This window comes from Taeniopygia guttata, chromosome 22, assembly GCF_048771995.1.
Source record: "Taeniopygia guttata chromosome 22, bTaeGut7.mat, whole genome shotgun sequence".
NCBI lineage: Eukaryota > Metazoa > Chordata > Aves > Passeriformes > Estrildidae > Taeniopygia > Taeniopygia guttata.
Window position 1 is genome coordinate 4,093,414 of NC_133047.1, and position 18,970 is coordinate 4,112,383.

At 51.3% G+C, this 18,970-nt stretch overlaps 2 protein-coding genes across 3 annotated transcripts in view; both read right to left on the reverse strand.

The window, feature by feature from the left end:
* Nucleotides 1–27: 27 nt before the first annotated feature.
* RASSF2 (Ras association domain family member 2) lies at nt 28–11,646 on the reverse strand. Of its 2 annotated transcripts, none has more exons than XM_032752374.3 (11): nt 11,523–11,646; nt 7,230–7,320; nt 6,799–6,874; nt 6,149–6,300; nt 5,279–5,436; nt 4,714–4,865; nt 4,536–4,637; nt 3,841–3,892; nt 3,310–3,431; nt 1,463–1,560; nt 28–1,179 (listed from the first exon to the last, which is right to left on the reverse strand). In XM_032752374.3, exons 1-11 carry the CDS (start codon nt 11,629–11,631, stop codon nt 1,110–1,112), a joined length of 1,182 nt encoding a protein of 393 aa, XP_032608265.3. In that variant the 5' UTR covers nt 11,632–11,646; the 3' UTR covers nt 28–1,109. The 2 variants fall into 2 exon arrangements, with proteins under 2 accessions (XP_032608265.3, XP_072773865.1); XM_072917764.1 differs by having other exon boundaries at nt 7,230–7,315; nt 11,523–11,564.
* A 2,052-nt stretch (nt 11,647–13,698) lies between these two features.
* SLC23A2 (solute carrier family 23 member 2) overlaps nt 13,699–18,970 on the reverse strand; it is a 48,897-nt gene continuing 43,625 nt past the window's right edge. Inside the window, exon 16 of the mRNA XM_030289826.4 lies at nt 13,699–18,326. Within this exon, the coding sequence (XP_030145686.1) occupies nt 18,094–18,326 (233 nt within the window). The 3' untranslated portion in view covers nt 13,699–18,093. The remainder of the gene's footprint in view (nt 18,327–18,970) is intronic.

Below are 18,970 nucleotides of genomic sequence, written 5' to 3' on the forward strand. Positions count from 1 at the left end.
GGACAAGCCAGGCTCTGACTCAGGGGGTTTCATTCTGAGTTAAGTTGCTACATATTTTACTTTATTTCCTTGTTAATCCACGCAGCAGCGCCACAATCATCCTTCAAACACATCAAAAGCTCCTCTCGCTGTACAACACTTCCCCCAATGTGAGTTAAAGGTGGAAAAGGTACCATTAAAATTAAAACTAAAAAAAAAAAAAAAAAAAAAAAAATTCCAAAGATGCATTGCAAAAACTCAAAAGGGAAGGGGAGAAAGTCAGAGGTTTAGTTCACACCGAGGTATAAAATGGGTATTGCTGGTTTAGCCTGGGAGGAAAGAGGATTTTCCAGCTGCTGGGAATGGTTTCACCAGGATCTTTTCCTGGCACTGCTGGAAAATGGATTTGGACAACAAAATCCTCTTTATTTCTGCCTCCCCCTCCTCCTGCCTCCCCTCCTTTCCCACCTGGAGAGGCTCGAGGCCCTCAGGCATCCCTGCGAGTGCTATTTGGCATTTTCAGCTACCAGAGAGGTTTGACATCGTGCTTTTCCTACAAATCCCTAAATATTAGTGCAAATTCCAGCGGGGGACAGAGGCGGCCGCACCACGGGCGCAGCTTTGGGGAAAAAACGGGATTTTCTCCTGTGCTGGAAATCCACCTGCGAGCCCCCAGGTCAGGGTTAAACCCCCCCAAAATCTCAGCCACCCCTTGGGATTTACAAAATCCTCCCGGCCCCTGGGAATTATTGCGGCTGTAGGGTGGGAATGTGCTTTTTTCCTATTAAAAAAAAAAAAAAAAAAAAGGAAATTTTTTTGTGCTCTCTTGCCACCGAGCAGCAGGACCTTCACAGGGAGCCACGCTGGGCATTTCCAAACCGAGCCCCCCAAAATTCCAGCCCTGGAATGCTGGCAGCCCTCGCCTTTGTGCTGCTCACGGATTTCCTCTTTTTGCTCTGTTTTTTCTCCCGGTGTTTTCCAGGGATTTGAGGTTTTGGCTGAAGCCTTCCTGGGAGGAGCCCCCCGAGGGGATGAAGGCGTGGGAGGGGGGTGGCTCGGGGCTGGAGCCCCCCGGGTGGACCCCGGCAGCGTTTCAGGTGGGGATTTGGGGCAGCACATCCCAGGGACGCTCACATGGCCGTGGGGCCCTCGCAAATCTCCTCCAGCCTCTGCTCGATCATCAGCCGCAGGATGGAGTACCTGAAATAAAAAAGGATTTTTCAGCACCCGAGAAAACCCCGGAATAATTCAAACCCCGCTCTGGGGATGCCAAACCCCAAACTTTGGCAGCTGCACCACCGCAGGGAACACCACAAAACCGGGCGGAAAACCCACAAAAAATCCCAAAATGAAGATTTTTCCCTCCTTTTTTTTCTACTTCCCCAAACTCAAGGATTGCCAGGCAGGGAAATCCCCAGCACTGGAGCATCCTGGGGCTGCACAAAGGAGTTTTTTTCAGGAATGTCCTTCCCTCCCCACGTACCTGTGCTTCAGCTTCTTCACTTCCCGGTCCTCCTCCTCCTCCAGCTTCTGGATGAAGCTCCTGAGGATGGGCATCTCGAATTTGATGTACTGGGCGACCTGGGTGGGAGAGGAGTGGCAGGAGACGGTGAAGAAGGGGATGAACTGAACACCCCCAAATCCCCTCCTTGGATTTAACCAAAGATCCCAAAATTTTACAGCAAGCCCTAAATGAAAATGATGTTCGTGACCATCAGCTCATGCAAACAAGTGGATAATTATTGGGAAAAGATCTGCCTAAAGTTTATTTAGTTTGATTCACTTAGAGGTGCTAGAGGTGGCTCCCAAAGTCTCAGAGCGGCTTAATCCCAAATTCACCCCAAAAGCGCCCGGTTTGGGCCGGGATTTCAGAGCACTGTGATATGAAATAACTCATGTACTTACTTTAAGATGTAAAGGAACAAAAGGAGCTAATTTCATTCCTGACTTTGTAATATATAAAATTCTAAAAGTGACAGTGGGTTGGAGGATGAAATTGTTATTTCTCTAATTACACTGGTTAAACTAACAGTGTATCAATTCTCTCCTCCCACAAAGAAGAATGTAAAATCATCATTATTTACATGAACAGTGGGTGAGAAACTCTAGTAGAAATATGGAAACATCAGAAGGAGTAGGAAACTTTTAAAGGAACTTTAGAACTTTTAAAAGAACAGGGCGAGCCGGCAGATGGCACAGGGGAGCCGCTCCCGCTGGAAAAGCAATTCCCTGCAATGGAAGGGAGCGGGTCCGGGATGGCACCGGGGGCTGGGGCGGCGGATTTCAGGGACAGACACCGCAGCGAGCGGCACGCCTGGGGCAATCCCTCGGGAAAATCGGGGGAAAATCCCTTAGGCAAATTCCTTGGGATAAATCCCTCAGGGCAAATCCCTTGGGGTAAATCCTTCGGGGTAAATTGGGGAAAAATCCCTCAGGGCAAATTGGGGATAAATCCCTTGGGCAAATCCCTCAGGGCAAATCCCTCAGGGTAAATCCCTCGGGAAAATCGGGGACAAATCCCTTGGGGTAAATCCCTCAGAGCAAATTTGGGACAAATCCCTTGGGACAAATCCCTCAGGGCAAACCGGGGACAAATCCCTCAGGGCAAATCAGGGACAAATCCCTCAGGAGAAATCCCTCAGGACAAATCCCTCAGGGCAAATCCCTCAGAGCAAATCCCTCGGGACAAATTCCTCAGGGCAAATAAGGGACAAATCCCTCAGGACAAATCCCTCAGGACAAATCCCTCAGGGCAAATTTGGGACAAATCCCTCAGGGCAAATCCCTCAGGACAAATCCCTCAGGGCAAATTTGGGACAAATCTCTTGGGGCAAATCCCTTGGGACAAATCCGTCAGGGCAAATTGGGGACAAATCCCTCAGGGGAAATCCCTCGGAGCAAACCCGGGACAAATCGCTCGGGGACAAATTGAGGACAAATTCCTCAGGGCAAATCCCTCAGGGCAAATGGGGGACAAATCCCTCAGGGCAAATCAGGGACAAATCCCTCAGGGCAAATCCCTTAGGGCAAATCCCTCAGGGCAAATCAGGGACAAATCCCTCAGGGCAATTCAGGGACAAATCCCACAGGGCAAACCGGGGACAAATCCCTCCCCGGGAGGCTCGGAGGGGCTGGCACAGGATTCCCACAGAAGCGGATCCCTGGCAGTGTCCCAGGCCAGGTCGGACACTGCAGCTGGAGCCACCCGGGACAGCGAGAGGCGTCCCTGCCAGGGCAGGGCTGGCACCGGGTGGCTTTGGGGTCCCCTCCCGGCCAAACCCGCGCCTCCCCGGCTTCCAAACGCCCCAAACTCGCCGAGCCCACACTCACGTCGTAGGTGACCTCTTCCACCTGGTCCTTCTCCATGAGGAACACCTTGGACACCTGCTCGCAGGGGCCCTGCAGGACGCGGGCCAGCAGCGGGAAATCGCTGCCGCGCAGCTTCTGCTTCTCTGCAACGCAACCGCGGCCTGGCTACGGCACTGCCCACGGGGACCGGCACTGCCGGTGTCACCCTGGCACTGCCCACGGCTACCGGCTGTGCCAGGGTGGTACCGGCACTGCCGTGTGGGTACCGGCACTGCCTGCAGGGACAGGCAGTGCCAGGGTGGTACCGGTGGTGCCAGGACAGAGGTGGCAGTGCTGCAGGGATTTGGGACACTCCCATCCAGGGGATTTGGGGCACTGTGATCTGGGGTAATTTGGGGCACTCCCATCCGGGTGATTTGGGGCACCCCGATATCAGATAATTTGCGGTGCTCTGATCTGGGATAATTTGGGACACTCCCATCCAGGGGATTTGGGGCACTCCAATCTGGGGGATTTGGGGCACTCCAATCCGGGACAATTTGGGGCGCTCACCTCCGCTCGTGTGCACCATGTACAGAGCAAACTCCTCTGCGGAGTTCTCAATCTGAGGGGAGAGACAAAGCTTGGCTAAAGGGACGGGTTCTGCCCTATATATATATATAGGTTAAATAAATAAATAAATAAATAGGTTAAATATATCTATATAGGTTAAATATATATTAAATATATATATATCTACAACCTATATATAGGGCATAGATTTTTATATATATAATATCAATGCAGATTACATATATATATATAAAATGTAAAGATTATATATATAACAAAGATTTATATATAAAAATTCACATATATATATAATCTGAATGTAAAGTACATATATATAATATAAAGGTATATAAATGATACAAATATAAATTTATGAACATATAAATATAATATATATACATAAATATAAAATAGAAATATTAATTTAAAATATAATTATAAAATGTATATAAATATAATATATAAATATAAAGAATAACTTGAATATAAAATTATAATATAACATATATAAATATAATAGATAAACAATAATTTAAACATACACATATAAAATTTATATAAATATAGTATATAAAAATATAAATAATAATTAAAAATATGAAATTGGAATGCAGATTTTACCCATCTAATCCCTGAAATAATTCCATTTATTCCCAGCAAACAGGAAGCGCCCCCCGAGCAGCCGGGCGCCGTACCTTGAACTTGTTGAGCAGCAGTTTGAGCACCTGCGGCGTGGTCATGGTGCTGTTGATGCGCACGTTGGTGACGGAGCCGTAGGCGGGTGTGAACACCGAGGTCTGCGGGGCAGAGGCGGTGCTGAGAGCCCCGCCCGGCTCCAAACCCCAAAGCCCAAAGCCCAGACCCCAGACCCACCTTGTGGTTGTAGAAGTGGCCGTTGATGGAGAAGCGGTGCCGGCGCAGCCGCCGCTGCTCACCGGGCGTGCGGGAGCTGCCGCGGTGCCGGACGCCGACGTCGCTGCGGGTGCGCATCAGCTGCGGGGCCTCGTCCGGCACAGCCCTGGGTGCTGCAAAACACAAAATGTGGGAGCCAGCACAGCCCTCGGCACTGTAAAACACGAAATGTGGGAGCCAGCACAGCCCTGGGTGCTGTAAAACACAAAATGTGGGGGCCAGCACAGACCTGGGTGCTGTAAAACACAAAATGTGGGAGCCAGCACAGACCTGGGTGCTGTAAAACACAAAATGTGGGAGCCAGCACAGCCCTGTGCCCAACGCCACCCCAGTGCCCCCATCCTTCCCCCAGAAACAGCCTCCGGAAGGGCTCCAACATCCTCCTTTCCCTCCTCATTCCCCTTTTCCTCCTTCTTCTCCTGCTCCTCCTTTTCCTTCTTTTCCTCCTCATTCCCCTTTCCCTCCTTTCCCTCCTCCTACAAACTGGGGTCTCTGCTCCCTGCCCCATTCCTCTTCCTGGGCTCACCTGTGCCATTCCCGGTGTTCCCGGTGTTCCCGATGTTCCCGGTGTATCCGGTGTTCCCAGTGTATCCGGTGTTCCCAGTGTTCCCGCTGTTCCCGGTGTTCCCGCTGTCCCGGTCTGTCCCCGCGGTGTCCGGCAGGGCGCTGGGCTTCAGCATGGACCTGGGGGCACAGGGGGGTGGGTGGGGGTCCCAGGGGCTGTCTGACTGTATTTCTGGGGCTTTCTGACTGTATTTCTGGGCCTTTGTGGCTGTATTTCTGGGCCTTTCTGGCTGTATTTTTGGGCCTTTCTGACTGTATTTCTGGGCCTTTCTGCCTGTATTTCTGGGCCTTTCTGGGCCTTTCTGCCTGTATTTCTGGGGCTTTCTGACTGTATTTCTGGGCCTTTCTGGCTGTATTTCTGGGCCTTTCTGGCTGTATTTCTGGGCCTTTCTGCCTGTATTTCTGGGGCTTTCTGACTGTATTTTTGGGGCTTTCTGCCTGTATTTCTGGGCCTTTCTGGCTGTATTTCTGGGCCTTTCTGGCTGTATTTTTGGGCCTTTCTGGCTGTATTTCTGGGCCTTTCTGGCTGTATTTCTGGGCCTTTCTGACTGAATTTCTGGGCCTTTCTGGGCCTTTCTGACTGTATTTCTGGGCCTTTCTGACTGTATTTCTGGGCCTTTCTGACTGTATTTCTGGGCCTTTCTGGCTGTATTTCTGGGCCTTTCTGACTGAATTTCTGGGCCTTTCTGGGCCTTTCTGACTGTATTTCTGGGCCTTTCTGGCTGTATTTCTGGGCCTTTCTGCCTGTATTTCTGGGCCTTTCTGGCTGTATTTCTGGGCTTTTCTGACTGTATTTCTGGGCCTTTCTGGCTGTATTTCTGGCCCCGCTCACCCGTGGGCGCCCAGGTTGCAGCCCGAGTGCCAGGAGGAGGAGGAGGGCGGCGGGCGGATGCGCTGGTGGTCGTCCTGCATCTGCAGGCGGATGGGGCGGCGCAGCCCCCACGAGATGTTCAGCAGCCCCTCCACGATCAGCTCCCCTTCCTCCTGCGGCCACATTCACACAGAATATCGGCATTTTATACACAGAATATCGGGATTTTATAGACAGAATATCAGCATTTTTTACACAGAATATCGGGATTTTATACACAGAATATCAGGATTTTATAGGCAGAATATAGGGATTTTATAGACAGAATATCAGGATTTTATAGGTAGAATATAGGGATTTTATACATAGAATATCAGGATTTTATAGGCAGAATATAGGGATTTTATACACAGAATAACAGGATTTTATAGGCAGAATATAGGGATTTTATACACAGAATATCAGGATTTTATAGGCAGAATATCAGGATTTTATACACAGAATATCAGGATTTTATAGGCAGAATATCAGGATTTTATAGGTAGAATATAGGGATTTTATACATTGAATAAAAGGATTTTATGCATCGAATATAAGGATTACATATAAATATATAATATAAGAATTTTATATATATAATGTAAGGATTTTATATGTAGAACCGCGCTCACCTCGCGGTGCCGCAGCTGCAGGTTCTGCCCCTCGTAGTAGATGTTGTAGGTCTTGAGGTGCAGGAGCAGCTCATTCCTGGGGGAAAAATGGGAAAAATCGGCTGAGATGGGGTGCACCCCCCTTATATATCTATATATATTCATATATGTTCATATATATTCCTATATATATAATATATTCATATATAGTCACATATATTCACATAGATAATCATATATTCATATATATAGAGAGATGTGTATAAATATATGTGTGTGTAGTATTTGTACTTTATATTTTTGTTTATTTTTATATCCCACATCCCCTGGAACACCAGGAATGCCCCAGCCCCGTGTCCCCCCGTGTCCCCCCGTGTCCCCCCGTGTCCCCCCGTGTCCCCCCGTGTCCCCACCCATGTCCCCCCGTGTCCCCCCGTGTCCCCCGGCCGTACCTGGAGATGAATTTGTCCTTCCCGCAGGGCACCGCGGCCCCTCCGCCACCGCCGAGCTCCATGGCGGGGCCGCGCGGGCATGGGAGCTGCGCTGGGGAAGCAAATTAAAATTAAATTAAATTCAAACTTTAAATAAATCAATTAAAAAAAAAATTTTAAAAAAACCCCAACAAACTAAAATGAAAAATAATAAGCCAAAAACTCATAAAAATAAAAATAGTCAAAATAAAAATATTAAAAAGAAAAATAATAAATAATAAATAACTAGGAATAAAAATTAAGAATAAATAAAAATAGTAAAAAGAAAAATATTTAAAAAAGAAAAATAATAAATAATAAATAAATAGGAATAAAAATTAAGAATAAATAAAAAAAGTAAAAAGAAAAATAATTTTTAAAAAGAGAAATAATAGATAGTAAATAAATAGGAATAAAAACTAAGAATAAATAAAAATTTAAAAATTAAAAATACAAATAAATAAGAATAAAAAATTTAAAAATTTATAAAAAATAAGAATAACAAACATGAATAAGAATAAAAAATAAGAATAAATAAGAAATTAAAATATAAATATAACAATAAATAAAAATTTAAAAAATAATAAAATAAATAGGAATAACAAACAAGAATAAGAATAAAAAATAAGAATAAATGAAAATAAGAATAAGGAAAAACAATAATAAAATAAAAAAATTAAAATTGAAATAAAAATTAAAAATTATAAACCCATAAGAAATTACTCCTAAATAAAGAAAGTAATAATGAGTTTAACCCCTCCGGCGCTGGAGGAGCGGGCGGGGCTCGCCGCGGCTCCTCGGGGAAGGCGCCGGGCCCGGAGGGAGATCAGATACGGGCAGAGGCGCCCGAGCTCACTGAAAATTTAATCCCCGCGGGGATCTCCTTACGGGAATTTGCATTCCCGGCCCGCGGGTCCGGCCCCGCCGCGGGTGGGAGAGGGGAGCGGGAATTTTCCTTTTTCCCCATTATTTGGCTCTTTTCCGGGCTGCTCCTGCCGGGTTTGCACCATCCCAGCCCATTTTGGGGTCTGGGAATGCCAAAATCCCGCCCTGGGACGGGCCCGGAGCTCGGGGCACTTTTGGGGCAGTTTTGGGATTCCCGCGGGGTTTTGGGTGCAGCCCTTGGGATGCTGATTTTGGCAATCGGGCCTCAAAGACGCCTCGGGATGGGGAACTGGGGCGGGTTTGGATGATGAAAAATGGATTTTTTGGGGTCGTGCTTTCCCTTGGATGGAATCCTGGGCAGGATTTCATTTTTCAGCATCTTTTCCCTCCCGAAGAGAAACTGAGGCAAGCAAAAAGCGTTTCCTCCACCTCCCACCTCGCCATGTGCTTCCTCCCGGTCCCCTGGGACACAAAATCCCCTTTTCCTGGAAGAAAAACACCCAATTCCACCCCAAAATCCAGGCCAAGGCAGGAGAACCTGCCAGAGGATGAACCCAAACCCCGAAGCCTCTGCAGGGAGGCGATCCCGGGGTTCCATCCCACACCTTGGGAGAAACCCCTGGGGAAAAAAATTGATTTTCAACAGCAAAAACTCTTCAGTGGCAGGAGGGGAAGGGCAGGAAACCAACCCAGCCCAGCCCTGGGGCTCGGAGAAAAAGCAGAAGGAGAAGTCGGCAAAGGAAGAGCTGACAAAGCTTTGGGTTTCCTGAGGAGCTGCGCGAGTTTTTGGTAAAATCTGGCAAAATTGGGCAAAATCCGGCACCAAGCCTCCTCCTGCAGCCGCCTCTCCTGACTCCTTCCATCCTCCCACAGGGAACAAACGCAGGAATAATCCCATTTATCCCCCAGAAATGGCACCGGGAGGGGATTTGGCAGCTGCTCAAGGGTTTGGGGTGAACCCGTGGGGTTTTTGGGGCAGCAGCTGCGTGTGGGGGGCCCCAAATTTGGGGGTTCCCAGGTGTGAAGTGCAGGAGTGGCAGGAATGAGCATCCCCCTCGTGGGGGTCCCCTGGCAAGGGATGAGAAGTTCTGGGGACCTTCAGGGAGGATTAAAGGACATGGCAGCTGTGAAAATGGTGCCAAAAACACCAAAGTGAGGGAAAAGAATTCTCCTAGAGCAGCAAAAACACCAAATTCAGTGAAAAGAACTCTCCTAGGACAGCAAAACCACCAAATTCAGTGAAAAGAACTCTCCTAGGGCAGCAAAAACACCAAATTCAGTGAAAAGAACTCTCCTAGGGCAGCAAAACCACCAAATTCAGTGAAAAGAACCCTCCTAGAGCAGCAAAAGCACCAAATTCAGTGAAAAGAACCCTCCTAGGGCAGCAAAAACACCAAAGTGAGGGAAAAGAACTCTCCTAGGGCAGCAAAAACACCAAATTCAGTGAAAAGAACTTTCCTAGAGCAGCAAAACCAGCAAATTCAGTGAAAAGATCTCTCCTAGGGCAGCAAAAACACCAAATTCAGTGAAAAGAACTTTCCTAGAGCAGCAAAACCAGCAAATTCAGTGAAAAGAACTCTCCTAGAGCAGCAAAAACACCAAATTGAGTGAAAAGAACTCTCCTAGGGCAGCAAAACCAGCAAATTCAGTGAAAAGAACTCTCCTAGGGCAGCACAGCCCAGGTGGAGCCTTTGGTACCACTCAGAGCTCTGCTCCAGAGCATCCCGGTGACATCCAGGGGCGAGGCCCAAGTCCCGCTCCCTCGAAGGGGACACGGGGATGAACTGCAGCCATATAAAAAGTCCTTTTTTGGGGTGGAAGGGCAGCTCCAAAACGCAGGTTCATCCTCCCGTGCTGAGGAGTCGTTTCCTGTTTACGCCCCGGTTCTGCCACCTTCGCCTCCGTCATCACATCCCCTTCCTAGCGCCGAGGAAAGGGGCAAATTCTTCCTTTTTTGGGTCTGGAGAGAGCCGGGCTGGCTCTGGAGAGGCGGCTCCTGGAGCCCCCCCGGCACTGCCGACCCCGACATCCCGGCCCGGCTCGGGGGAAAGGCTGGGAAGCACCGGGAAACACCGGGAAACACCGGGAAAGGTTCGGAACCATCCAGATCAAAGCGCTGGCGAAGTGGAAGTCGCTGCATTGCTCAACCCTGGCACTTTGGGGCCGTGTCCGCTCCCGTGCCTCAGTTTCCCCCTCCGAGCTGACGCTGCCCGGCCCGAGCCTCTCCCGGCGCTTTGCAAAGCGTTTTTAACACAGCCCCAGGGCAAACCAAGGAGGGTCCCGGCCCTCTCCGCCTCCTCCCGGCTGCTCCCGGGCCTGACGGAGCCCACGGAGCCCAGAGTTGCTCCCTCCCCCAAAAACAACCCCCCAAACCCCGTCCGGCATCCCCGCAGCCCATCCCGGCCGCATCCACAGCCCCGCACAGTTCCTGCCGAGCCCCAACACAACAAAACAAGGAAAAAAGTGACCAAACCCCCCCTCCACCCGAGTTCTTCCCTTCTCCCGAAAGAAATCTGCGTTTTTAGGGGTTTTTGCTGCCTCGGTCCCACCCCAGCCCCGCAGCATCCCCCGCCGGGGCGGGAGGCGCGGATTTGGCGCGGCCGAGGCATTGTGGGAATATCCCGTTCCCCGGGGAGGCCGCGGCGCTCCCCGCGGCCCGGCCCGGCTTTTCCCGGCCCCGGGGACGCTCCGGTGCCCGGAGCATCGCCCGGAGGCGGCGCAGCCCCGGCAGCGGCGGAGCGGAGCCGAGCTCGACCCGCACCGCGGATGCTGCGGCGGAGCGGCCGCGCTGCCGCCCGCGGAGCCGCCGCTGCCGGGGCTGCGGTTCCTGCCCCGCGTCCGCCCGCAGCCCCCGGCGGGGAACCGCGGCCGCTCCATTGTTTTCCAGCGCCGCTATTGTTCTCCAGCCCCGCCGCTCCGTCCTGGAACGGGAGAGGGGAAGGAGGGAGCGCGGAGCGGCGGCGGAGCGGCGGAGGAGGAGGGGGAGCCGGGTCACCCGGGGACAGGGGGCCGCGCTCGGGGCGAACCCTCCGGGAGGAGCCGGTGGCCGCCAGGGGATCCCGGTGGGCCCCGGGACGGCGGCGGGCGGGACGGGGAGAGAAGGTGCCGTGGCCGGAGGGAGCCGCGGCCGCCCCGGCCCGGCGCGGAGGGCGGTGCTGAGGTGGCCCGGGGGTGGCGGAGGTGACACGGGGGTGCGGGCCGGTCCCCCCCGCTCCCGGCGCGGTTTTCCCCGAGCTCCCGGCGGCGCGGGGGCCGCGGCTCAGCCCCGGGGCCGCTCCCCGCGCGGGGGACGGGGATGGGGATGGAGAGCGGGATGGGGACGGGGGTGAGGATGAGGATGGGGATGGGGATGGGGATGGGGATGGGGATGCCCCATCCCGCCGCACTCACCCGGGGCCGGTGCCGCTCCGCTCGCAGCCGGTGCGCCCGCAGGGCCGCCCCTGGGCGGGGCGCGGGCGGGGCCGGGGGTGGCAGCGCGGGGACATCCCGGAACCCGCATCCCGGGGGACAGCCCCGGTGCCGGGCTGGGGACCTCAAAGGATGGCACCTCCGGGAGCCGGGAGGTCCCCGCCGGACATCCCGAAGGTGCTCCAGGGATGCTCCCAAAGGATCTGGGGTCCCGAAGGACGCCCTGGCTCCAGCCGGGCTGCACCTCAGAAAGGATTCTCCATCCCTGGTGCCAAGACCAGAGCCCCAGAGGGTGCTCCGTCCCCACTTTCACAACTAGGATCCCAAAAATCCCCCATTCCCGATGGCAGGAACAGGATCCCAAAAATCCCCAATTCCCGATGGCAGAATCAAGATCCCAAAAATCCCCCATTCCCCATGTCAGGATCAGGATCCCAAAAATCCCCCATTCCCGATGGCAGGAACAGGATCCCAAGGGATTCTCCAAGCCCGTTGCCAAGACCAGAATCCCAAAGGAATCCCCATCCCACGCAGCCGGGCTGGAAATGCTCTTACAATCAGCTCCAGCTTTGTCCAGAATTCCCAGAGGGAATTTGTGGGCTGCATCCCACAGGCGGGAGCGGTTGTTTCTGCCCTAAAAAGCCCCAAATCCCGGGATATCCAGTGGCAGCAGCACACTTGGCTGTTTGTTGGGATGGGGCCCTGGGCTGGACCTCAGGATCCCACCAGGATCCAAACCCACCCCCGAGCAGGGGATGGAGGAGGAAATAAATTCAAATAAAATCTGCCTGGAAGCTGCAGCTGCAGCTGGGGGGTCTCAGTTACCTCTGAGCCAGCACTCAGCATTCCCGGGATCGGGGTCCCATCCTGCCTGTCCCTCCCGGCACCTGGGGAGAGTTTGGGGAGAGTTTGGGGGTGTTCAGTATTCCAGAGGAGCAGCGGCCGTGTCCCTCCTCCTTTGTCTGCCCCTGACCTTTCCCAGCGCTTTGTGGCTTCTCTGGGCTTTTTTTCTTTTTAAGGAATTTGCTGAGAAACAGCCCACACCAAAGGAAAAAAAACCCAAAAAACCAAAAACAACCCCAAAACAAAGAAATAATTAAAGCAGCTGCTTGAGCCAAACAAGCTCTCTGCAGACACAGGCTGGAACGGGCCTTTCCCCAGATTTTCTTGGATTTCTGTGTAAAACAGGAGAAGTTCTGGAGCAGCCATCTGGCTCAGGGAAGCACTGACTCTGCAAAGGGAGCGGGGCCGGGTCAGGATTGATATTCCAGCAGCATCTGAGGGCTGGGGGAGGAGAGGCCCTTTGTGGTGGGAAGGGACAATGGAGCCGCCCCAAACCCCAGGGATTCGGCCCCAAACCCCAGGATTCGGCCCCAAACCCCAGGATTCGGCCCCAAACCCCAGGGATTCGGCCCCAAACCCCAGGATTCGGCCCCAAACCCCGGGATTCGGCCCCAAACCCCAGGATTCGGCCCCAAACCCCAGGGATTCGGCCCCAAACCCCAGGATTCGGCCCCAAACCCCAGGATTCAGCCCCAAACCCCAGGATTCAGCCCCAAACCCCAGGGATTCGGCCCCAAACCCCAGGGATTCAGCCCCAAACCCCAGGATTCGGCCCCAAACCCCAGGGATTCGGCCCCAAACCCCAGGGATTCAGCCCCAACCCCTGACCCTCAGCTCGTGGGGTGGGCACAAACAGAAAAATAAAAATAAATCCAAGGGGTGGGGTGGCACCTGCGGGAGCACAGGGGGATCCTGGCTGTGGAATTGGGGTTAAATCCTGATTTTTGCCACATCCTGCAGTAGGGGGAGCCAGGAGCCTGGAGGGGGGGATTTATTTCCCAAATAAAAGGAATTTGACCCGTTCCTGCCCTGTGAGGGTCCCTGAGCCTGAGCACAGATCCACGGGAGGAAAGAACTTGGGGGTTTGGGCAGCACCAGCTCCAAAGGCTCTGGGCTGGGTTTTGCCATCACCTGGATCCTGAAATTAATTATCAATCAGTTATCAATTAATTATCAATACCCCTTCCAACCCAAAGCATTCCAGCATCCTCCAACGCCACCATTATCAATCAGTTATCAATTAATTATCAATAACCCTTCCAACCCAAAGCATTCCAGCATCCTCCAACGCCACCAAAGGAACTGTGACAATCACTGCATCTATGCCCGAGTTTATTTATACTGAACAGCTTTAAAAATACAGAATAAAATAGCTTTATCTACTATTATTCACAACATCTGGTCCAAATATTACATTTTTAAATATTTAGTTGTTTAATGAAGCAATGTTAGAAAAAGGCAAAAAAAAAAGGAATAATAAAAAAAAAATCCGTAAAAGAATTACACATCTTGGAACAAGAACAACAACAAAAAAAAATCAAACACAAACCCCTCCCCAAAATAAACTTTTGCTGTTGAACAAAAAAAAGTTTTACAGCCAAAGTCAGTCATGAAAAGTCATGGAAAAAATGAAATTTATCCCCACCGCCTAAGAACAGTCAATAGTTTGTTACGCCAGAGGTTGTTCTGAACAGACAAATACAGAATTCCCGGGGCTGGCAGCAGGGGAAGGGCTCAGCCAGCCCTGGGAGCTCCCAGAACCCACCTGCACCCAGCGGGACCCGCTGCGACCCCCCAGCAAAAGGGACAGGAAAAGGGCAGAAAAAAGCCGATTTTGGTCAAAGAAGGCCACGAGACACACGGTGGGGCGGTGCTGGTCTGACAGCCTGACCCTGGGGGGGGGCAGGCAAAGAGGGCAGGCAGCAGCCTGCACCCAAAAACGTCACATTTCACTTTTGGGGTGTTGGTGACGCCAAATTTCCACATTTTTGGGGTATAGGTGACGTCAGATTTCCACTTTTGGGGTGTAGATGACGTCAGATTTCCAATTTTGGGGTGTAGATGACGTCAGATTTCCAATTTTGGGGTGTCCGGGTCACACTCACCGGGCGCCCTCCGAGGGCTCTGCTCCAATTCTGCCCCCGGAGCCCCGAGGGCTCAGCAGGGAGGAAACAACAAAAGGCTCCAGTTTTGGGTAGGAACACAAAGCTGGGTAAATAAAGTATACACAACCACTATAGATTCGTCAATGAAGAAATTCTACCATCACATGACATTGTCATGACACTCATACCACTCCCTCCCAGGAAAGCGCCGCCGTTATCCTGAGCGGAAATGTTATTTTCTTAATATATGGAAATAAAATACTGCAATATTCATGTACAAACCAAGTTGTCATACTTCAAGTCAGTATTAAAAGGCAATAAAAGCAAATTTGGGGTTGAAAAGGTCGAGCTTTCTGAGCGAGGTACGTGGTGAAGTCCCTCCAATATGACAACGTTAACCAGTCATAGCTGTCAGCTACGAAACCTAAATTTCTATAGGCGTAATTTGCAAGTATTTGCTTTAGAAAACGTGTTTCAACATGTCAGCAAGAACCCTTAATTGAACCTAAAAAAATTACAAGAGAATATCAATTACAAAAATCCCAAGTGACTTTGTTTGTATACACCGATGCCACCTCTGATATGACAAAATGAGATTTCTACCATGAATATTTGCCCTTCCCTCTCCAAATCTGGTGGAAACTTCCCATCACCTCTTCACTCAGCTCTCAGCTGCCACCTTCCCTGGCTGCTCGGGGTTGGGAAGGCAGGGAAGGACGGAGGGGGAAATCCAGCATTGCAGTGGCACTCGGCTTGCACCTGGACATCCCCAGCACAATTTGTGTTTAATTCTCCCCAGACCTGCAGCTTCATCCTCTCCGCCCCTGCCAGCAGCTCAGTGTGGGCACAGCACCCAAATCCCTGGAATCTGGAATTTAATTTTCCCCAGACCTGCAGCTTCATCCTCTCCGCCCCTGCCAGCAGCTCGGCACGGGCACCCAAACCCCTGGAATTTGGAATTTCCCTTAGAAAAGTGACCAGGAGAAGGGCCCAGGGGAAGGGCCCAGGGGAAGGGCCCAGGAGAAGGGCCCAGGAGAAGGGCCCAGGAGAAGGGCCCAGAAGGGCCCAGGAGAAGGGCCCAGGAGAAGGGAAGGATTTAAGGCCCAAAGTGCCCCCTGCCCCTGCACAAAGCCGGGCTGAACTCGGGGATTTGCCCCCAGAGCAAAGCTCTGCTCTCCTTCCCCTGGGGGCTCCCCCAGGATGGGACAGGGCAGCTCCTCTCCCCAAAACTCACCTCAAACGTCCCACCCCGACCTCAGCCCAGCCCCTCCTGCACACCCAGGGGTCCTTTAACCCTTCCCACCCCAGGGAAGGTGGGGATGGTCCCCCTGCCCAGCTGGGATCCAAACTGACCCAACTCCAGCTGCTCCCAGGGGCCGGGGGAGTGGGCACCAAGCACAGAAAGAATTAAATCCAACAGAAAACTGGACTGCACCTGCCTGGAGAGAGCTGTGGGGAAGGAGGGGAGCTCTGCTCCAGGGAGGAGAGGGAATTTATCCAGGATTTGCTGCCCTGGGACTTGGATTGTCTTGGGAACATCCACTGGGAACTCACCCGGGTTTCCCTCAGCGGGGTGAGAGACAAACTCTGCTCCCATCCCCTCCTCGCTCTGGAAATTAAACTTTTCCTCCCTTTCTCCACTTTTACAGGATAACCAATTTGGCATCTGACATCTCCACAACCCCTGGGGCTGCACAGCCACCAGACCTGGCTTGGTTTTCCTTTCGGATGGGGATTTTCAACCCCTCCACGTCTGCCAGACATCTTTGGTTGCACAGGGAGCCGGAATTTGGGAGCTCCGTGCCACTGCCCAGAGGTCCCCACACCAAAAGCATGTGCAGGGGGGTGTGGGAATCCAACACCTCGCTACCTGGAGAGGAAACACTGAAAAATGAGCAAAAATGACTTTTTGTTTCACAGGCAAACCAACCTCGTCTACCACACGACGACTCTTCCGAGCAGCTCTCGAGTCGGACCGACACCAAGAGTGCAAACTACTGAAAGTTCCCCAAAGGAAGCAGGAACAAAGGCATGCTTGGGCAGGGGAAAAGCGGGATAAACAGTTTTGGAAACAGCCATGGCATGCTGAGAACGAAATCCACGGATTCATTCCCACTCTACACTACTCGGCACTGATCCCTCAAGCTCCGTCCTCGCCCTCCCCACCACCCCAACCCGTCCATGCTTCAACACCCCAGAACAAATTCCCCTGGGAGCAGACTGGGAGAAAACAGAGTTCCTGTGCTCCTGTCCAGCGGTCAAACTTGGATAAACAGATCAGGGGGTACAGGATCTACTGGTATGGTTTTCCAGGAATACAAAACGCAAGCACCGTAGAGCATTACTGGCCTTGAAATTACATTACACAACATTTCCCTGATGATCTCCACAGCTGAAAATGCTTTTGGGGCCACACGGAAGTCTAAAACTAACTTGCAATAGTAAGAACATTAAACAGGAATAAAACTGTTAATCATGAATGCATGATGAGCGTGAACACCCACATAACAGCAGAGCTGAGACTATTTCAGGAAAAACAAAAAGAGAATCTGAGTGGTGCCCTGATTGGACCCGATACCCGTGAACCCATCCGCCGGGTGAGGCTGCAGGTGCAGTGTCTCTGCTCTCCCAAACCCTTCCCAGCAGGAATCAGCCTCTGGAGAAGCCCCACAAGAGGAGAAGAAACAGCCATCAGCAAAAAAATAAAATACAAAACCCCTGCTCAGACCCAAGCACGCGGCTTTCCCCGCAGGGAACAACTGCTAATTGCTTGGAGCTGCTCAGCTAATTAGCATTTCTGGCCAGGAAAATCCTGCTGGACACAGGCACTGAACCGAAACGCTGCCCCCAGGTCCTGTGTGAGTTCAGGTTTCCCATCCCTGGAACTCCCCGGGCTCGGGTGTCCCCGTAAGGAAACCCTGGTGGGGAAAGCAAACCTCAAAAACGAGAAATGCTGTCAGGAAAAGCGAGCCAGCCCAGCCAGTCTCGGTTTCAAAGGCAAAGTTACTCCAGAAACTTCCTGTCTGAATGCTGGACGTGTCCCTGGAACCACAGATCACCCAGGAGGAAACTCTCAGCACTGCCAGCATCAGCTGAGCCCCGTTTCCAGGCACTGGGAACACGGAATGTGCAAATCACTGAGCAGCAGAACAGCATCCCTGGGGTCTGACATCAGCACAAGAAAGATTTTTCCTTTTCTCTCTTTTTTTACCCCCCTCTCCTTCTCCAAGGTTCAGCTCTCCTGGCGTAACCAACGCTGAGGGCTTCAATAAAACCACCATAAAAACAAAAAATGTGCAGCAGCACCTCCACACCTCCGCCTGAAACCATTTAAAACCAGCAGAATTAGGTGCACAGCTCTCTCCAACTCCCCAAAATCAGCAGGATTTGCCCCAGAGACACTAGACCTGGCTCCCACCACCCACAGCAGGAAAAGCTTTTTTTTTTTTCTTTTTCTTCTTTTTTTTTTTTTTTTAGATCCGTCTCAGCTCTGGTTCCAGAATTTAAATGCAGATATACAAAACATATATTTTAATGCTTCTTAATCAGCAAGAAACTGCAAATACATCTTTGACTACAACTAGATAATATAATTTCAGCTAAGGCTATACTGTAGCTTCTGAGTCTTCGTCTGAACTCCTGCAGTTGCTGCTTTTCCTGAAGCCTTTCCACGTGTACCCCAGGAAGGTGGGGCTGATGGGCAGGAAGCTGAAACACCTGTATTTTTTAATGAAGTTCATGCCAAAAGGCAGATCATATGTCTCCATGCCTTCCAGGGATTTGCTTCCCTTACCGACCCCCTTCTTCCATTTCCGAATTCCCCTTTCTTCAGGGCTTCCTAGGAATCAAAATACAGAATATTCATGGATACTTTTGTATGGACACGCAGGCCCAGAGCAGAGCCTGGAAGAAGGAAGAAATCACCAAGGCTCAGCAAAGCTCTGGGAAGATCTTCCAGGCTCCTCAAAAAGGGAAAACCACATCAGCTGCTTTATTTTGTAACTGGGAGTTTTTCCAGTCACAAAAGCAAATTTACAAGGCAAACTTTTCCTCTTGGCTGGAAGCAGGTTTGGATCTCAAACACGGTTTTACTGGAGATTGGTTTGGTTTTTATCAGCTCTTTTAGGTGTTTCAGAGGGATTTTAATGGGATTTTAGGCTGGGAAGGATTCCAGGTGTTCTCAGGGGAAGGGAGGACAGCCAGCCCCAAAAGCAGCGATCTCCTGCTGCTGTTCTGCCCCGGGGATGCTGCTTTTAGACAGGGAATGCTGCTGTTAGCCAGGGAATTCTGCCTTTCCCCAAGGAATTCTGCCTTTCTCTAGGGAATTCTGCATTTTCTCCAGGGAATGCTGCTTTTAGCCAGGGAATGCTGCCTTTCTCCAGGCAATGCTGCCTTTCCCCAGGGAATAATACTGCCTTTCTCCACGGAATTCTGCCTCTCCCCAGGGAATTCTGCCTCTCTCCAGGGAATTCTGCCTCTCCC